Here is a 21,149-nt window from a genome sequence, read left to right as displayed (position 1 = left end):
GTTGCATAAAGGTCGAATTTTTGGTCGAAAAGCCGAGCAAATAGGTTGTCTATCAATATTACTATGCATTTGATCTGTAACTCCCGCTAAATTACAACCGATACATGAATATACATTAGCGTACTGAGCCATTCTGGAACTCAAAAAATAAAATAGCAATCTAATACTCTGTCTTGGAAAAAATGGATATCAAGTTCGTAAAGGTGACAGAATAAGCTCTTGAGTTATCAGTTATGTATGTGTGCCATCTTTGAAAGTGCTTTTTTCCTTTTTTTAATTTTGCCAGAAGAAAAGCAGTAATTAATTTAATAATACATTACTTAGACGGCAAGTTAATTACAAAAAGAAATTATTTTTTTCCATAAGCGAGTTTTCCATCTTTCTTACTGTCTCATATCCAACGACAAGGAATCGAAATATTACTTTTATTTTAGAAGGTTTGAAAGTGCCTCTAAATATGTTAATCAGTAGTCAAATTTTACGAAATTAAGGAAGAGGTCGAAGTATGCACTCGAAAGGTTAGGGTGTGTGTTTATCTTCAATGATTACATAATCATTCATCTTAAGGTAACACTGCAGGATATAAATTTTTGCCGCGTCGCAACGCAGTACGCGCATGCAAATCCTATCTATTTTCTTGAAAGCTACTACGATGGCCGTGTCTATACAAGATGACACCTGCAATTTTTACTTTGCTGCAAAGTTCTCGTAGAGCTTAGCCGCGAGGTTTCAAATCTTTCAAATTTCTTTTTCTATTCCATTCCGATTGACAGACGTTTTGCCGCCCAAATGATAAATAAGTATCCTAAATGAGAAAAGGCTGATAGTTTCGAAAGAAACTGTTTGGGGCTGCGTCGGTGGGAGTAACGAAATAATTTGCATATATCAACAAAGTTGAAATGGTAAATTGGCCACCGTAAAGATTACAAAAGCTGAAGAGTAAATCGCGTACGAAAATGTTCGCGCAGCTGTGTTAGAGGAGGTGGGACTAAGGCACCTAATTGTTTTCGAAACTTTCAACTTATGTGGCAGGCACAAGGCAGGTAAACTGCGACAGCTAAGTGTTTCCATGCTGCATTTCATTTGGAAACATTTCGACATTGAGGTGATGACCATCAAAGGACGACGCAAAGCTCCTTACTTATCCCCACTGCAGAACGTCTGGTAGCATGCAGTTGTAGTAACAGTTAGGGTCTAATTAAATGAACATTCCAACAGCAACATTCTTTGATTTTACGCTTGGAAGCAAAAAACTTATAATTGGCTTGGAAATACGGCTTAGTGAGGGAAATCAGGCCTTCGACTTTTATCAACTTCGTACATTCTTGCTAAAGTACAGAACATTACGCCTGATGCCAAAATTGTACCTGCCAGGATTTCACGCAGCAAAATCCTTCAGATCCTAGGCTGTTTGGTTATTAGCTCTAAATATATTTGATTTCATCATGGAGACTTAAAGTTTTCTTCCCGAGTAACAAGCATCTGATGGGAGGGAGGTTTGGGATCTGGCGAGATGGAAGGATTCTCAAATTTTTTTTTTAATTTCCAACAGGAAATCGGCTCCTGTCCCAAGATTGTTTGTTTGTTTGTTTTCGAAAAACCTCTACAGCTTATTACGGGATTTACCTGGGAATATTTTTTGTCTGCTTTGGATCCAAGTCCAAGCCCAAACCCACGACCAAAATCCCTCAGCTAAACTTGATTACGTGACACCCTCTTTGACTAGACCCAGATAAGGGGGTGGGGGTGGGAATTTGGGCTTTCTCTGACAGGTAGAAACTCACATTGCCGATACAATAAGTGATTTTCCAAAGAATAGAGACGCTTTAAAAATGTTGAGTGGACGGTTCTATGCTGCCGTCACGCTGTGTCCACGGCATGAAATTTTTCTAAAAGAAAAGAAAAACATTGGACAAGAAAAGAGAATCTTTTTCTCTTATTAAAGTTATACTCATCCTCTACAGTCTAGTTCACCACCTATTACTTATCTTTCGTGTGAATTAACTCTACACAACAAAATAAATTTTTACTCCTGTTGCTTGCCCTACTTTAAATTTCGCGTCCAAGTACTGTCGCTGAGAATCACCAAACCTCGTTGCTTTTTTACTAGGCATCGACTTGACACAGCCTTCACGGATGGCTGGTTGTTCGCCTCACAAAGTAGTTTATCATGGTATAATACTTTGACCTTGTCCATATGACTTTCTCTGACCGGTAGAAACTCAAATTTCCCATACAATAAGTGACTTTCCAAAGAATGGTGACGCTTTAAAAATGTTGACTAGACGGTTCTATGCTGCCGTCACTCAGTGTCGACGGCATGAAATTTTTTCAAAAGAAAAGAAAAACAGTGGACAAGAAAATAAAGTCCTTTTCTCTTATTGAAGTTATAGTCATGTTCTACAGTCTAGTTTACCACCTATTACTTATCCTTCGTGGGAATTAACCCTAAACAACAAAAATAGCAACCAAAAAAAAAAAAAAAAACACTATCCATTTGAGGAGCCAAAACTTGTGTCATTTTATTCATTTTCATTTGGTCTTTTAGTTCCAGATTATTCAAAGCCGCTAAGCTTTGAGTGCCAGTTTTCCTCAGGGGACTTCACAGAAATATCTCAGACGGTCGATAAGCCAAAACCCATGAGAAGGAAAAGGAGCGAGACCTCAGCGCTATCTTTTCTTGTTCGCACGAGGGTTACGTTAAGATGAATCTGCGTTACTATTTTAATTCCCAACAGGAGATCGGCTCATGTCCCAAGATTAATTTTGTTTGTTTTTCTTTTTTCGAAAACCCTACACAGCTTTTTTTTTTTTTTTTTTTATTTTTTTTTTAGCGATTATGGGATTTACTAGGAAATATTTTTGTCTGCTTTGGACCCAATCCCAAGCCTAAGCCCAAGCCCCCTCACACCCACCCTCCTACCTGGGTGTAGTCAAAGAGGATGTCACGCAGTCTAGTTTAGCTCAGGGATTTTGGTCTTTTTTCAACAACATATGTATATGAGGTGAGTAAATGTTTGTTCTATTCTTCCATCATTGCTTGTACGATTTCTTTCAGACGAAATGCGAACATTTTGATGAATACTTTTCATATTTAGATAACTTGTACAATTCATGCTTCAAAGTAAACAAATGGGTAGGTACGGGAAGTGTTGTCAAGAGGTTTACAGCTCAATTCGCGCAATAAAAATGCTTTTCCTTTCAGATTATTGCCACTACGAAGTCATAACCGTTTGTGTAGTTTTTTAACTAGTGCAAGAGGATCGAATTCTCGAAGTATTTAAACTGGTGTCCAAGTTCACTCTTGTACTGCTTGTATTCGTCATTGCAACCGCAAGTTCAAAAGTTGTAAATTTCACGCAAGTACAGTTGATGTTTTCAGTTCTCAAAACTTGCCGTTTGAGTTGCCCCAAAACTTTATTTAATAAATTGAAAGGAAAAGGATTGCTCTTTCTCTAAAATAGCATTTGCACAACGAAAGCCATGTATCAGGAAGGGTTTTTCGCCGTTGAAAAATGGCAAAATTGATAGTCGCGATGAAACTGTTTTAGAGGGTAATTTTGAAAAAAAATTAAAAATTCAGATTGGAATCTTTTGAAATTACAACAGCGTTTTCATACAAAGGAAGGGTCATAAAATCATCTTATATCACACTAGTCATGGTATTTGATTCCGTTTCTTTTCACCACTCGAGGATGCGAAGCACATTTTACGGTGGTTTAAGAGCCTCTCGAGGTGAAAAAAATTATTTTTTTTGGAAAATATCAATCGCAAGAAACTGAATCTTGCATTTTCTAAACTAGTTTCATAAGGGTTGTCATGTGACAAAGTTTGGGAGATTTCGATTTTTCTATCTTGCACACCTATCCGTGGTATTTACTGAATGTCGCTCTTAAGACGCTCTGAAAGGTCCAAATAATAGATAAATAGACCAAAAATATGTCTACAATATGGGAAATCCACAGTTGCTCTTTGTTTTAGTCTGTCGGTGATTAATTAAATGATTTAGGCTTTCCGGTAATGTTAAAGTCCAAACTAGTTCGTGTCCAATTATGACTAACGGGCGGTTGTTCTACCACTTGATTATGGATATCCTTGACGTCGTAGAGGGTAACCATGCAAAGTTATTTTTACCCAAAAACAAAAACTATATCTAAAATAGTTTTCGTGTAAAGATGTTCTTTAGATCCTTTCTTTTTCTATGACTACGGTGACTGCTATGCCTCAGGTATGATATAAACCATTCTTGCTCAAACCAAGTTAATAAATGGTGGCCAACCAACTTTTTTTGATGCAGCAATGAACCATTAAGGAACTGTGCGTTCTTTATATGAGCCGGAAACAGAACTTAGACTTTATCAATATTCGCTTTGTTCTTGTGGGCTGCCTACTACCCTCATGCAAAGATTACATAATATGATAATCTTAGTTAAAATGAATTACTTGACTTAGATAAATCTGTATGTGCCCAGTTTACATACACCGTGTTAGTCCGTTTTGCTGACGCTGTTGCCGTTGCTGAAGATTCAATTCAAGAACACAGTTGGCCACAAAACGCAAGTTTTCATTATTCTTCGTTATCGTGAGTGATTTTATTTACAATTGAACACTAATCCATGTTTATACGCTAAAAGTATATTCGTCGTTATTGCGTAATGAATGATTACACAATCTTTATCGATCGCAAGGAGAACCTTTTCTCCACAAACTGAACAGCATCACTGATCTTAATAGGATTTCGCTTCAGTTATGGATGAACGAGTTACTTTATCTAAACGCTTACATGTAAAGATTTGTCTACTAAAGCAGTTATTTCTGTCGGTGTCTATCGATCAAAATCACGCGTTTAAAACCGAATATCAAGTATACCTCGCATCAACTCAGGAAAAGTGAAATTTTTCAAGTCTGTGTTTTCAACTTTTCATTTTTGGTATGTCTATGGGTTTTTGTATGAAGCAGGAATTGACGTACAACTGATGAACAATGCCATAATACCTGCTCATTCACGAAGCTGGCGACTTTTACAATATTTTGTTATGTCATAGATTTAGCATTAATAACTACAATTTATTTCAAGTGGGTGGCAATTTCTTTAAGTGCGGTAATTTAAATGATTGCCCTCTAACTAAATAAACCAATCCAAAGAGAAAAGCTTTAGAAATAAAATACCTACATAGCTAATGCTCGTTTAAAGTTCTGATAAGTTCTACAACGACGAGGAATCTACCTCCGTGGATCTGTGAAGTGCCAAGGATATTAGTGAGCTGGCTACATGAGTTGTGTCAATGTTTGTATCTGTAGATGAACTAAATGGGGACCCCTAAATAAAGTCCCTAGCTATTAACTAATGTACAAAAAATTAGTAAGTAAATTTTAAATAATTGTTAACAGCATCATAATGACTACTACGAAATAATATGAAATGATTCTGTTCACGATTTACATAGTTTGCAGCAACTGCTATTGTTGTCTATATTGTCTTAAAGGTCAATTTTTCTTATACTGGTCTTAAATATCGCAAGGGTTGGAACATCGCATCACACACAAAGTCTTAATCTTGTTCAACTCAACAATCAGACGGCCTGGAATCAACTGAAGTGTTCACCGTCAAAAATGCAGCTTGTTAGCATCTGCCACACGGTTTCAAGGTCTTTCAGATCCTACTTTTTGGCTGTGGCTTGTGACAAGGACTCCCGAATTGAAATGACAAATATTTGAAATGGGTGGTTAACCAGTCTCCTTGTCATCAAATATCCTCTTTTATCAGTCTTCTCCGCCCAAATTATCTTGGTTTAGTGTTTATATTTCTATTTTTGCGATGACGCGTGTTATTTAATTTGGAATTCGTCTTCAAGACTTAGCCAAATCTAAGTTTCGACGTGGGTGTTCTCTCGGTAAATTCTGAAAAAAGTATTTTACTTTGCAACTTAAGGCTGGTGGAATGAGAACCGTCATTGGCCAAGGTGTGCTTGTAGCGTTACGGGTCATAAGCTACGCGCTGAAAGGCGAAAGCTAGTGGTAGATGGAAAGACGCTGACCCTTGGACTTCTTTAACTGAGAGACCGTGTCTTAAATTTTATTCAAACTTTACTCAAAAATCTATAGCACAGCAAACGGGCGACCATTACGTCACATGAGAGACCTTAAGCAGTCAAGACGGTAACACAAAAGAAGACGTCGATTTAAAAATGAATTTCTACTTCCTATTTGAATTTCGAAATTGGCTGCATGTGTTTACCGTCTCTTACGGCGCCATACCTCAACTTTAGCACAACGTATATAAGCAGCGTTTACTTCAAAATGGAGATGAAAATAATTTGCCGTCCCGGTCTCCATTCGCAGACGACGCACATTTTGGTGATTTCACGTCGTTGTTTTGCAAAGGACGGCTAAGACGGTACAAAGTTCTAAAACGCACGTGCTGAGCTATTGCTCTGCCCATTAGATCTATCGTTTTGCCGCCTCGCTGCCGTCACCGTAGCGGTTTACTTAAAGTCCCTAATTAACAAATTGGAGGACATTGGGGTAACTCGAGCACGTTCAGGGGCATTACAGAAATCAGCAGGAAGGATAACGCTACAGATGCTGGAAACGTAGCCACTGCGTGACCTGCCGCACTGAAACGTGCGGATCATAGGATGCATGTATGTCGCCTTAATAAAAAGTAAACACAACACAATGGAATATGACATTAAAAAATAAAACATAACTAAATTTTGAAAATGTAAAAGTAAGAATTATATACTTTGAATTACAGAAAGGAACAAAAAGATAAAGTTATGAGTTCTAAAGTTATCCTCTGCCAAGTAGTAATATAAAAGTTGCGGATAAGAAAGTCATTTTATCTTTTGGAGAGCGAGATTAATCTTTCTGGTTCTTCTTGGGTTTGTGTTTTTCTTTTAATTCCTGATTTTATTGAATGGTTCTTTGGGCAAAGTCTGTTCCTCCTCTGGATAAAGCCGGATTAGAATCGTTCATTGGAAGCGGTTGGTTTGATATTTGTGGGTGTTACTGCAGCTCAACCGAGTGCGCTCTTTTTTCTAACTGCCAAATTTATTGAAACTATTAGAGGAACTTCAGTCCTCTAATATTGCCTCAGGCATTGCTCTTACTAATAGTTCTTCATGCTTCTTCCTTCCTTCCTTGTTCTTTTGATAAAAGTTTGCCAGCATGTGAACGTTTAATTTGACATGGTATATGGCAACTGCACAAATCCAGTTGAGACCACTCCCTTTAAATACAAATTTAAAGCAATGTAAAGAACAAGAACTTGAGCAACAACAACAACAACAACAACAACGGCACCAATAAAAATGATGATGATAATGATTATAACATCAGTAGTGATGAGATAGAATAAATATATGAAAATCATATATTTTTTGAACTGCGGTATTTGATACGTATGATGGACGATCCTCGCAGTAGATAGCGCTATTTGAGCAATAGCGAAATTCAGACCTGAAAAAAATCAGGCCTGTACGGGACTCGAACCACTGACCTCTGCGATACTAGTGCAGCGCTCTAACCAATTGAGCTAACAAGCCAACTGAGAGCAGGCCGTTAAGTTGATTCGTAATGAACCCGTGAAAGTGATAAATGAGATAGAATAAATATATGAAAATCATATATTTTTTGAACTGCGGTATTTGATACGTATGATGGACGATCCTCGCAGTAGATAGCGCTATTTGAGCAATAGCGAAATTCAGACCTGAAAAAAATCAGGCCTGTACGGGACTCGAACCACTGACCTCTGCGATACTAGTGCAGCGCTCTAACCAATTGAGCTAACAAGCCAACTGAGAGCAGGCCGTTAAGTTGATTCGTAATGAACCCGTGAAAGTGATAAATGAGATAGAATAAATATATGAAAATCATATATTTTTTGAACTGCGATCGTCCATCATACGTATCAAATACCGCAGTTCAAAAAATATATGATTTTCATATATTTGTTCTATCTCATTTATCACTTTCACGGGTTCATTACGAATCAACTTAACGGCCTGCTCTCAGTTGGCTTGTTAGCTCAATTGGTTAGAGCGCTGCACTAGTATCGCAGAGGTCAGTGGTTCGAGTCCCGTACAGGCCTGATTTTTTTCAGGTCTGAATTTCGCTATTGCTCAAATAGCGCTATCTACTGCGAGGATCGTCCATCATACGTATCAAATACCGCAGTTCAAAAAATATATGATTTTCATATATTTATTCTATCTCATTTATCACTTTCACGGGTTCATTACGAATCAACTTAACGGCCTGCTCTCAGTTGGCTTGTTAGCTCAATTGGTTAGAGCGCTGCACTAGTATCGCAGAGGTCAGTGGTTCGAGTCCCGTACAGGCCTGATTTTTTTCAGGTCTGAATTTCGCTATTGCTCAAATAGCGCTATCTACTGCGAGGATCGTCCATCATACGTATCAGTAGTGATATTGGCACTTACATCACTCACCAGATTTAGACATCAAAAATTTAGTCTACAGAGAATTATAAAAGCTGCATAAAGATTACTTACTTTAGAATTGTCTCCGCACTCATTCAGTGGTATGCCATTAACATTACGTACGTTGACTCTTTTGGACGATTGTTAATATCAACGATAATACTCTCATTTCTTTTCGAATGAGTCTCGGGTTTTCTCTTTATCTATCTTTTTTTTTTTTTTATTAGTTCTTCTGGATTTCGTTGGCTTGGTTTATTTCCCGCGTAACTCAGACAACTAAAAACTCTAAAGCACCTATTGCTAACCCCGCAAACAGCTACAGTTTACTCTAGGCGGGTCAAAAATTTCAGGGTGAATAAGGCTTTGTGAATAAGGATTCAAATATTTCATTGGAAACAAAACAGAGGATAAACAAAAATATCATTTTCCTCTCGCCATTAATTTATCAGTTTTTGATGAAACAGGTGAATTACCTTTAATGTCTTTTTTGTTGGCTGCTCCATTCCAGCGATAATGATTGATGATGTTAAGTACAGGAAATCTGATTAATCATTGACGGTGTAGAAGCTTTCCTTAATCTTGGTAAAGGGTGGAGAAATATTACTTATATTTCAGGAACCTCAAAGATGGTTCCGGATGTTCTCCAATTTGAGCCTTAATGGCGTACTTGAGCCAGTTTGTCTACAAATTGACACATGGTTTCCTGTTTCTTGAATGGGCATTCATCTTTGACGCGGCGGGGATGCTTCCAGTCCTTCTTCTGTAAAGTGTGACAGTCCCCTTCGTTCTGCCATAATAGTAAAAAAAAAAAAACATATGGCGAAAATACAAGCACGCTTATTTCTCGATTACCGAGCTTTCAAACTGTTTCAAGGAGTAACTGACACGCCGGGGATCTTTAGGCTCTAATTTAGCCAAACCGACGGGCTCAAGTAATGCCTCAGCGGCTAACTTCCAACTGGCTATTCTCCAACAAAACATGGCGGACGCTAGTGCAGTGTTTTTGAATACTGTTCGTGGTGCGCTTGTAGTCGCAGAAGCTGAACTTTCGGGCAAAGATGGTCAAATTAATCATATGAGCGAAGCCCTAGATGATATAAAAGGGTTGTTGGCACCAGTTTCGGTTCGACACTTCAATAACCGAACCGGATTTAAGCACATCTCGGGAGATTATTTTCCAATGTTTCAAAGGCAAGCCATGGATTGGCTTAAGACATTTCAGCGACGAATGTCTCCACGATGTTCCGTCAAACACGCCTGGCAAGTAGTCGTGGAGGAAAAGCTGCACAGAGAGCTTTTTCAAATTTTGGAAGCTATTGTTTCGCGGACACATTTCGGAGTTATAGCTGACCGAACACGAAAGAACTGTGTGTTTGCTTTCATCTCCCATGACAGAGTGAGAAAGGTATTTTCTGATTGTACAGATCAAAATCTGAATAAAAACCTTTTTGAAAAGAAGAATTAAAGGTAACAAGCGCGTAGAGGCAATCATAAGTTCGGAAAAACAGTTTGGAATAAAATATTCGTACAGAAAAGAATTAATCACCATTGATTTTCATTACGGTTACTGGAATGAGCATGACTGGCCTCAGCTTGTGTGAAATGAACAGTAACTACGATCACTCCTTTCAGTCTAATACTTTTAATATACTTGTTTTCATCTGAAATATATATTTTCTATCTTTCATTTTTAAAGTACCCATTGCCATAATTATATTGATATTGAATTCAAAATTTGTGTCCTTGAGGAGGAACTCAGAGACAATAAAATACATATATCTTTTTAAAATTTTGTAATCAACTATCGTAATAGTAACATTAAAGACATTAATAATTTCTGATGGCAATGCATTCAGCATGCAATGTTTTGTATATTAATGAAAAATTGAAATAGTAAAGTATCTTTTGTAATCTCTGAATATATCTTTAATATATACATCTATATATTACTGTAAACTCTTCATATTGTTATTCAATGCACTAGTCTATTAATGAAAAATTGAAATAGTAAAGTACCTTTTGTAATCTCTGAATATATCCATAATATATTACTATAAACTTTTCATATTGAAAATTCAATGCACTATTGGTAATTTGCTTCCTCTTGAATCACTCATACTATTTTATATATTAGATACTATAAATCATTTTGATTACTGAGAATTGAGACAAAATTCATTTTCCTTTCAATACTCCAAACATATGGGCTTAATAGTTGTTCATATCCACTATGATAATTGATAATATGGTATTTGATAGAGAGCAACTTTCTTTGACAATTTGCTCTGATTTTGGTGATTGATCTACAAACATTTGAAAAATTATTCCAGAGGTATTCAAAATCTACATATATAATTTGTTTTCCTTTTAACATAGTATGTTGGGGTATTCATTGAGTATCTCATGAAGGGCCATATATTAAGTACATTATCATAACAATAAAATAGTTATATTTTTGTCTGTAGTTTGCAAATTCTAAGAAAATATTACATTACAGGCCACCTTTAAGCTATTTTATTGCTTCTTTAGCCTCAAGTGTGGTTTTACCTTGAAGAACACAGTCCAAAACTAAGTTTTGAAAGTGTTGAGAACAAAAACTACACTTCTCTACATCACCATCTTTAAGTAGACCACAGTAGCAAAAGTCATGGGTAAAACACCTCTTGGGTATATATACATTTGAAGTGTGTTTGTACACAGTTTCATCACACCCACTTTTTCGTAACCAGAATAATGAAATGTACTCATGCTTAAAAACCTGATTCCATCTGTTGTTAAACTGGGTATTGCTAGTAAATTTGGCAAGAGTAACATGCTTTGCCTCCCTTCCCTCCATTGTATTAATTCCCAAACCCAAACCTAGTGTTTCCTGGAGTTGCTGGGCATGCACAGGCACTATGTGGCCAATTGTCCAGGAAGTAGGGGTAATTTTGAGAAAGAGTGCAGTAGCTCTGAAATAGTTGGAACAAACCTGATTGAGACTTTGAACCTGCTCACTTGACATTGAGACCCTACTAAAAAGAGAGACTGAATCTCTTAGATTCAAACCTGTGTAGGCAAAAACATGTAACTTGAAAGTGTGAACATTCTGATCTTCATCAGTTTTCAGACTTTCAACAATATACATGAAATTGTGACAAAAAAGATGTGACTCTTTACCTGTACATTGATATTCCAAGGGTCTATTCTTTGTTCTGTCATCTGCAAACCACTTCCTGATCTTTGGTGCTAAACGTGTTGCTTTCACATTGAATCTAATGGCATGATAATACTTACCAAAACAGCAGTTTGGAGAAACATCTAAAATAGACTCGCATTCACCAAGATGACTCCGTGACAAAGAATACATCAAGACAGATGAGTTCCATTGTTGCCAAGCATTATTCTTCAAATGAAGGGGTTCTGCTTTGGCCCTATCAATAAATTTACCAACCAATGGAGGAAACTCTTGCCTAGATTTTTTCTGTGAGATGAAGGATGTCACTTTCTCACGCTTTGTAGCTGGTTTCAGAGTTGTTTTACTTACCTCTTCCTTCTTCTTTTCCACAGCAGCTGCCACTCTAATTCTTTGATTATAGTTCCATGGACCCCATTTGTCTTTTTTTTGTTAAACCAAAATTTCCTTGAGTGTCGGTAATGTCACTTTTGTTGATGTCTGCAAATGGAGAAAAATAAGAGGCAGATATACTTAGTTCTCCTCCTAGAAAAGCCAAATATTTCATGTCACTGGGTAGCAGTTCAAATTGAAAGGACAGAAACTTCTCCTTACCATCAATTTCTACTGAAAACATATTCCCCTCAATTTCAGTCATTTGCCTTTCAAGCAGTGCCACATATCTGCGAACAGGCTCACAGTATTCAGAGCAATTGGCCCCAAGTAAGAGAAAGTTCTCTGCAGAGCTGCACACACGCTGACCACAGTTTAGGAAACTAAGTAACCAAGCCAATGCTTGGTCATCCTTTCCAAAGGGTGCACCATCCCCCCCTATGGCAACTTTAAAAGTTCCCTCTTGCTTCCCAAACCAGTTAAGCTTATCCTTCCTGTAATTGTTGGCACTGAGATAAAATTGTGCCATTTTCACCAATAGCTTTAAAAGGTCCTTGTATTTCCCATTAACTATATCTTCTTCCTTGAGCCCTTGGCAAAGTGTTTCCCTTACATCATGTAAATCACCTGTGTCTATTTGATTAATTTTTTTAAGCACCTCTTTATAAGAAAGAAGTCTTGGTACTGGAATGTTGCTCATGAATTCAATATGCTTTCTTTTAACCCCAGCATCATCTAAGCACATTGTTAATGATATCCTTATTGAATTATACCTCTGCTTACTTGCAATGCCACCCCTGTACAAAATATTTACACTTCTAATAAAATTTGTTTGACTTTTCTCAAAAATATTAATCTTCTGTTTTACAATTTTAGGAATAACTTTCTTTGTGAACTTAGCACATTTTATCATTGCATCACTCAATACTGACAATGGAGCACTTTCATTCAAAACTGCCATGAGACCTGCATATGCTGGTGTCATATTCTCAGCAGTGGCTCCATGCAACATTTTTGCAGCATTTAATGTCCGCAGCCTCCTTCGTCTTGCACTACGGCCAGGGCCAGAGATCTTCCCATCATCTCCCAAAATTGTTGGAGAGCAGGTCCTCCTGTCCACAAGGTTGTCTGTAACAGAGATCTGAAGAAAACAGAAAATTTTTATCATGCAAATCTTCAATTTCACTTCAGTGCATAACTCCACAGCCAGAGTAAATCATACATCACTCTATCGATAAATTGTTCGCATGGAATAAAAAAGCTTTCTCCAAGAATATAATTTTCAAAAGAGTATATACCGGTAATATATGAGTTGAATGTACTGACCTTTTCTTTCACATTTTTGTTATCCTCATTCACCAATTTTGCATAAAACACAATGACAACATAGGCCGAGTTTGGCTAAAATCAAAGAAAAGCGGAGAATTTCATGAAAATTTTCAAAAGAATTGCTCATTTCGGCGTATTTAGAGGTAAAAGGCACTTTAACTGCTTTCCGATTTATATTGTATTTCTCTTAACTACATTTAAAGATGTATCCGTGCAAGGAAAGGAGAATCAAGTATTTGATATTCAATCTTGTTTACCTTAAACTCGAGTCGCTTCAATTTCCTTGCCTTTTTCGTAAACTCTTTATCACGGGCAAGGGCAGACACAAGTATGGCATCTTGGTTCCATTTAACCTCCAAATATTCATTCAAAGGAAAGCGATTTTTCTGTCCTTTCCTTGGCGGCATGTCGTCGCACTCTGTTGCAACGCGTCTTTATCCACATTCGGTTGACAAAGTGAAAGCCGCTCGCTTAGTAAACCTCAAAATGCTCGAAAGTCCAGCGATGGTAGTCGTTGAAAAGTTCAGATATCAAGGAAACGAGACAAAAATCAAAAATTCTGAATCGGACAAGTCCTTACCAATGAACGCATGATTCCGTACCTTTGTCTCTTGCTTCTGGCCGTCTTGTCATTTTTAAGGTTAAATCTTCTAAAGATGCCTCAAAAATACGCTTTGCTTTACGACGCCATGACAGTCTCCTCTTTCCAACCAAAGGAAAACAAAAATAATTCTCCTACTATGTCATGTTTAGTATGAAATTAAAGCTCTTGAGTGGAACTAGAAGTTGGTCGCAAATATACCGCGCTTTGATTGAACCATAATATTCATAGAGAGCCTGCAAAGTTAACCATTTCCCGGCTTTGCGCCAGACCTCCGCACGGCCAACATGGCAGCGGAAAAAAAAAAAACCGAAAAAAAAACGGCCAAAAAACACACCAGAAATCCCCAGCGTGGATATTTATTCATTTGATATTTTACCTCAGAGTCTTGAGCTCAATCATTTGATTTAATTTTTTTCTCTGTGTAATCGTGTTGGGCAGGAAGTTTCTCTTGCGCATAGCGGCTGTTTATCGCAAATAGCCATATAGTGTCCGGGCACGGTCTGTTACTTCGTTCATTCTCTGGATTGTAAACTATAATCGTTTATTTGAAGCGCTTGGTTTGATATTTGTAAGCATTACTGCAGCTCAACTGAGTGCGCTTTTTTTTCCTCACTGCTAAAAAATTTTAAACTACAAAGGAACTTTACTCCTCTACCATTTCCTTGGGGCGTGACTTTTACTACTAGTTCTTCACGTTTCTTCCTCCTTTCCTTGTTCCTTTGGTACAATTGCGATAGCATGAAAAAATTTAATATCATGATGTAATTGGTTTCTGAACAATAAAGTTCAAAGTAAAACAGTTAAAAGTATCAAAACCTATTCCGTTGTTGGCTGTTCCATTCCAGCGATAATGATTGATAATGGATGGCAAGAAGAGGAAATCTGATTTACTAAGGACGTTTCCACGCTTAACCTAAACTTGGTAAAGGATTGGAGATATATTTTTCATTTTTCAGGCACCTCAAAGATGGTTTCCGAATAGTCTCCAGTCTTTCACTTCAGCGGTGCACTTAGGCCACTTTCTCTACGAACTGACAGAGGGTTTTCTGGTTCTTGAATGGGTATCCATCTTTGAATCGAAAGCGAGGGAGTTCCAGTTCTTCTTCTGCAGCGTTCGACGGTCCCTTTCGTTCTGCCCGCAGCCCGGATGGCAAAATAAAAAAAAAAAAACAAATGGCGAAAATGCATGTATGTATTAAGTGAGCTTTCAAATTGGTTCAGTTAGGGACTTACCTCAGGAAAATAATATTTACTATCCTAATGGTATCTTGAAAAGAAGAAAGAAAACCCCTGTTGATAGGGAACACCTATCACTGATAACTAAAGCTACCCACTAATATATGTATATGGATTGATTAAAACGATTAGTACATACTTCATACATAATTATACGATTAGTACATATATGATTATGTACATAATCATACGATTAGTACATAATTCATCGAAAACAGCTACCACAGCCTTCAAGGATGTTTCTTAAATGAAGTCTGCATATCCAGGTCTTGAAGAGTCCAAGGCTGGCAGCTGATATTTCTTCATTCAACATTTTTACCTTAGAGTCTTGGGCCCAAACATTAGAATGATTTTTTTCCCGTGGAATCTGCCGCATATTTTAAGGGTGACTGTTCATCACACATAGTTTTATCACATAACCAAAGTAAAGCGTGCACCCTGATTGGTCAATTTAGTGTCCCCCATTTGCCCATTGGTGTACGCTGCTGACGTGAGCAAATGCAAAGACTATTTTCCGCGCGCGCTTGTTTTTTTCTGGTCACGGAAGATTTGTTAAATAAAAGGGAACTCTTTAGCTACAATAAAAGTGAGCTCGAAGCATTCGAAGTCACCGTGCTCGGACTTTATCGAGGTCCCCAGCTAAGAACGAGCTCGGTTGTAAAGTCGCTGTCATCGAGCTCGATATTTGGCGAGTACGAGTGAAATGGAGGTCAATTTGTGAAAATCGTGTACAGGTTGTTGTGCAAGCTCGAGAAAGTGAAACCGGTCTTGCCCAGATAACTTAAATGATCCGTTTAAACTGGTACTCGAGTCGCTAGTCGAGTACGGTGAACATGAACCGAGCTCGGTTGCCCAGATACCAAATGTGATCCAACATCTTTGTATCACCAAGTTGCGCCCCGTGGCTCTTGCTACGGATTTCCACTTAATTAAGGGATCACATTTCCATGTTAATTGTACCTGTTCCGTTTGTCTATCAAACGCTTTTTCTCTCTCACATGGTCTCCAATCCGAGCTACATTGTTTTCAAGCCGTATTATTACAGGAGGAATGATGCAATTAAGAAAAAAGTGAGTTCACAGTGCTTGTGATAAGATATAACTCGACTCTAATCCACGCCTTTATTGATCACAATCCTGTGTTCTCAATCAAGTACAAAGATTATTAACACCCACCTTTGAATAAAAAAAAACTCGAGATGTTTCGTTTTGGCCTCGCACAAACGCTGATCTCACGAAAGGATCAAAGAGAATAACAAGGGAATCGTATCGGTTCCAATATTCGTCCAAAGCTTATGCATGGAAATATGACTTATGCAAGAATGATATTTGTGCTAATATTGTTTGCAAGCTGTTGCTATGGTCAGGACTGAACGGAGTAGTACGGAGGGTGTTGGTGGGGACAGAAGGGAATGGGTGCGGGACATCAAGTGCTGGGGCTTTCATAGGAAAGGGGCCCTTCCTCTCCAAGACGATTTCTTTTTTGGGGGGTTTTTGCGGTGACTACAGACCCACACACCTTCGGATTCGGTTCGTCTATCCTTGCTTCAATTCCGTGGCAAGCCCTTCCGTAACTGCCCATCAAATCGTCATTATATTTGACTTATTCAACTATCTTTCCGGTTTCATAAGCAAAAAATACGTCAACTAAAAAAAAATTGAAGTGCTCTTAAGAGCTTTTATCGTGATCAATATTTTTATTCATTTGGTCAGACAAACGTTAAATAATCTTTGTAGATTTAGCAACTTTTTTTGGAGACAATGACTCCAGATTATAAAGATATCCAGTTGACTTTTATAAAACGTACTAAAGGAAGTTTTTCACTTGATATGAAAAATCGTAGGGAAAATTATTTACGGCCATAGAGTCAATGAATCTCTTTTTAATTCTTATTTACATCAATTGTGCATCTAAACTAGAAAACAATATGGACAGGACTCTTTCTTCTTTAAAAAAGAAAATGAAAGAATTTTAAACACTTCTAGAACCATTAAAAGAGTGACACTACTTGATTTTTTCCGCTTGATGTAAAAATATACTCTGCTTGAGGGAAAACGCAAATTATTATCTAGTTTGCGTTAAGATTCGAACCTTAGCTAAAAAATATTGGGAGAAAAGCTTTAAACCTGATTAAAATACTGAAAAATATAGAGTATATGGTTAGCTTGCGTAAGGATTCAAACTCAGCCAAAATATATTGGAAAATTAGTTTTAAAAATAAGTTTTGACGAACGAAAACCATCGAAAAACTGTTTAGTATTTGGCTTGTGTAAGGATACGAACCTCTGCCAAAAAGTATTTCAAAAATAGTTTTTAAAAAGTTTAGGCTAAATTGTTCTAGACTCAGCCGAACCGTGACATAATTGATTAATACTATATTGTTCCGATGTCCCTTTTTTCTTTGTTCTTTGACAGATGTGATGATCTTTCTTAGTGCAAAGATCTCACACCTTCAATATCCAAAAACCAGGCTCAAATATATTTGCACTTTATAAAATTGTTTTCGTCTACACCGCAAGTAAATAAATAATTATTTCATAAATATCAGGTTTTGGTTACCACTTGAACCTTCAACTCCATAACTTTCAGCTCAGTTGAGGACTCATTGTGGTACACAATAGGCTCTCAACTGGAATCATCAGTTTCACAATTAAGATATTGATGTCAAACACTGGTTTGGTCGACTTCCTTTACTTTGCCAATTTTCCGGACCAAGTTCTCATGGCTTTCACAGAATGTTTCTAGCCTTGTTTGTTCACCATAAACTGTTACTCCATCGCTCATTCGAGAAGAATGTTTGAGTTTCTTTCGGATAATCTTCAAACATTCAAAGAGAGCAGAGCGGTACCTTGAAACCCTCCAGGCGTAGACAAACGGATTCATCACCGAGCTTAGACACAAAAACCTCGAGGCTGCCACGTCAACTTTGTAGAAATTTATCGATTTTCGACAAGACTTGCAAGACAAGCGGAGCAGATGTACAGCGATGTACTGAGGCATGTAGGTCATGAAAAATAATCCCAAAATTATAATGATGGTCAAAGTCATTTTGCGCTGTCGCTCCAACACGCGTCTGTTCCTGACGATTGAGTCGCTTCCACTAAGTTGAAGGTCGCGCGATTGTCTCGCGAGAGCACGGAAAACGTTCACGTAAATCAACGTTAGTAACACAGCAGGTAGAGAGGCGAGAGTGTGAGCGTAAATGAGCTCGTAAATATTTTGGGGAATACTCGTTATTGGAAGAAAGCACGTTGCTAACGCTATCACCCAAACCCCAACGATGAATATCTTGACTCGCTTCATTGTGATGATAATTTTATATTCCAGCGGCTTTTTGATTGCGATATAACAAGCGATTGACATCGCTATTATAGTATATCCACTAACGAAGACAGAGGTAAAGTAAATAATGTATATATATGTATATAACTACCTTTATTCTATCTCATTTATCACTTTCACGGGTTTATTACGAATCAACTTAACGGCCTGCTCCCAGTTGGCTTGTTAGCTCAATTGGTAGAGCGCTGCACTAGTATCGCAGAGGTCAGTGGTTCGAATCCCGTACAGGCCTGATTTTTTTCAGGTCTGATTTTCGCTATTGCATAAATAGCGCTATCTACTGCGAGGATCGTGCCTCATACGTATCTAATACCCCAGTTCAAAATATATGAACTTCTTATATTTATTCTATCTCATTTATCACTTTCACGGGTCAACTTAACGGCCTGCTCCCAGTTGGCTTGTTAGCTCAATTGGTAGAACGTTGCACTAGTATCGCAGAGGTCAGTGGTTCGAATCCCGTACGTGTTAATCGAACTACGCTTGAGTCCGTTTTCAATGTCTTAGTTCAACCGTACTTTAATTACTGCAGCGAGGTCTGGGGGCATTGTAACAAGGGTCTTTCGAATAAGCTCCAAAAGTTGCAAAACCGGGCTGCCCGTATTCTCACCTTCTCCAGTTATGACACAAGCGCTGATCCTCTTTTTGTGCAACTTAACTGGAGACGGTTAGATACTCAGCGACAAATACAAGTGGCCACCATGGTCTACAAATCTCTACATGGTCTTGCGCCCGACTATCTTGGTTCTCTTTTCACTAAATATGATCCTCCATATAATCTAAGGAACTCTGAAAACAAACTAGCTGTTCCATTTCCCCGCACCAATTTCCTGAAAAATAGCTTTAGCTATAACGGTGCGGTTATCTGGAATAGCTTGTCCCCTGAATTGCGGCAAGCAAAATCACTTCAATCCTTCGGAAATGGTTGTCGCAATTTCTTCGTCTGAATCGACAAAACACACACGGCATCTATGTAAAGCAGAATTTCTTTATTTTTTTCTATTTCACTTTTAAATTTTAGATCATGTTTATATAGATTAAAATAGATTGTAACTGTAATAATAGATTGTAATAATATTATTATTTTATCTGATAGATTTACCGTGTCTAAATAAAAATAAAGTTCAAAGTTCAAAGGCCTGATTTTTTTCAGGTCTGATTTTCGCTATTGCATAAATAGCGCTATCTACTGCGAGGATCATGCCTCATACGTAACTACCTTTATGATACCAACATAAGTCATGTGGAGTTGTCCATACCGATAGGTGTCTCGTACAGCTACCAGAAGAACACCTAATCCCATCAATAAATCTGACGCGCTTAAATTTGCGATCAGAAGTGACGAAGGCGAGCGTAGAGACTTGCGCGGATCTTGGTAAATTGTAAACAGCAGAAAGGCATTCGTGAGGATGATGACGGTAGAAAAATTGTATCCTACAACAGTTAAAGTCAACCAGTAATTTGGATCATCGATTACTGACAAATAAAAGTCGTAGCTTGGACCTGAAGCATTTCGGGGAATCATAGCTCGAAGTTTTACACAAACAACGGGAACGGAAAGATAACCGTTTCACCTTTCACTTGGGGAGTTTGTAAAAAAGTTTTGATGCGGCAGTTTCTTGCTAGCTTTTAACTTGAACGTCACTCAGCGAATAAACCCATAAACTTTGAAATAATTTCCTCCTTAATCCTTCATTTCAGCATAAAATGCCGTCATGCAAAGTTCCTTAGAAATGAATAAATCATAGAAACGAGCCAGTCACGAATAGCCTTAGGTAGTTTGCAAGTTCCTTTGTTAGCCTTCCATTCAATGACGTTCCTTCTAAATCCGGCAATGAATGTGATGTCGGAAAATAGGTCATCAAACTCTTTTTCAGTTCACTTTTTGCAAGAAAAAAACCCGTATAAAGTTAATAATACTTTGGTTATAAGGCTAAATGAGGACAACTGATGCTTGGAGTTGCGTAAAATGGATGGACATGACGAGGAACTGACATCATTGACCTTTGTTCGTTAATTCCACGAGAGTTACATCGTAAAAGGACAAAGCAATCGTTTAATTTTACTTTAGCTATTACTTGAGGAGGGAAACTGAAGCTTAGAGTTGCATAAAACGGATGGAAAAGATGAGGAAGATCATTGACCTTCGTCCATTAATGTACTTGTTATGCCGGCGTATGTGAAGGACAGCCGGAATATTTTTTCTGCGAACATCGGATGGACATGACGAGGAAAATCATTGATCTTCGTTTGTTAATTCTACGTAAAATATACGAAAACAGGACAACCCAAGAATTTTCTATGCTTTCGTAGGGTATAACGAGGAACATCACTCCACTGACCTTCATTCGTTAACAAAATTGACCCAAGCCGTTTCAACGGAAGAACAAGACGAGGAATAATGTTGTCCCGGTCTTTTTTCTTTAATTCTCCTTAAGCTACATTGTAAAATGACAGCAAATGCATTTTCAATACATAATGGCGAGGAATGGACAAGGTATTGATTTGAACTTCGTTTGCTAATTCCACTTTAAGTTATGAAGGAAACCATCATTAGCTTAATTTTCTTTGGAGGAAAAAAATTAAAACTGCTTTCATCCCATTTTCGCTTTATTCATGGAATATTTTGCTCAAAATAGGTTAAGTT

General features: G+C 37.7%; 2 protein-coding genes and 1 pseudogene across 2 annotated transcripts; 1 reads left to right on the top strand and 2 right to left on the bottom strand.

Moving 5' to 3' along the window:
- Positions 1 to 8,803: 8,803 nt before the first annotated feature.
- LOC148743551 (uncharacterized) lies at positions 8,804 to 10,901 on the top strand (annotated as a pseudogene).
- On the bottom strand, positions 10,215 to 13,727 carry LOC148743550 (uncharacterized). Its single transcript, XM_088739871.1, has 3 exons — positions 13,578 to 13,727; positions 13,318 to 13,392; positions 10,215 to 13,132 (listed from the first exon to the last, which is right to left on the bottom strand). The coding sequence occupies exons 1-3, from the start codon at positions 13,725 to 13,727 to the stop codon at positions 12,017 to 12,019; spliced, it is 1,341 nt and encodes a 446-aa protein (XP_088595997.1). The 3' UTR covers positions 10,215 to 12,016.
- Positions 13,728 to 16,836: 3,109 nt separating this feature from the next.
- Positions 16,837 to 20,027, bottom strand: LOC148743549 (melanocyte-stimulating hormone receptor-like). Its single transcript, XM_088751432.1, has 2 exons — positions 19,722 to 20,027; positions 16,837 to 18,589 (listed from the first exon to the last, which is right to left on the bottom strand). Exons 1-2 carry the CDS (start codon positions 20,025 to 20,027, stop codon positions 17,825 to 17,827), a joined length of 1,071 nt encoding a protein of 356 aa, XP_088607558.1. The 3' UTR covers positions 16,837 to 17,824.
- Positions 20,028 to 21,149: the final 1,122 nt, after the last annotated feature.

Source organism: Stylophora pistillata, chromosome 1, assembly GCF_964205215.1.
Source record: "Stylophora pistillata chromosome 1, jaStyPist1.2, whole genome shotgun sequence".
Lineage (NCBI taxonomy): Eukaryota > Metazoa > Cnidaria > Anthozoa > Scleractinia > Pocilloporidae > Stylophora > Stylophora pistillata.
This window is presented reverse-complemented; position numbering and strand designations above follow the sequence as displayed.

Coding starts and splice junctions, on each gene's coding strand:
- LOC148743550 (XM_088739871.1), bottom strand. CDS start 13,727: ATGCCGCCAAGGAAAGGACAGAAAAATCGCTTTCCTTTGAATGAATAT. Junction 13,393..13,577: donor TGAAGCGACTCGAGTTTAAG/GTAAACAAGATT, acceptor CTTTGATTTTAG/CCAAACTCGGCCTATGTTGT. Junction 13,133..13,317: donor ACAAAAATGTGAAAGAAAAG/GTCAGTACATTC, acceptor TGTTTTCTTCAG/ATCTCTGTTACAGACAACCT.
- LOC148743549 (XM_088751432.1), bottom strand. CDS start 20,027: ATGATTCCCCGAAATGCTTCAGGTCCAAGCTACGACTTTTATTTGTCA. Junction 18,590..19,721: donor CTTATGTTGGTATCATAAAG/GTAGTTACGTAT, acceptor GAATAAAGGTAG/TTATATACATATATATACAT.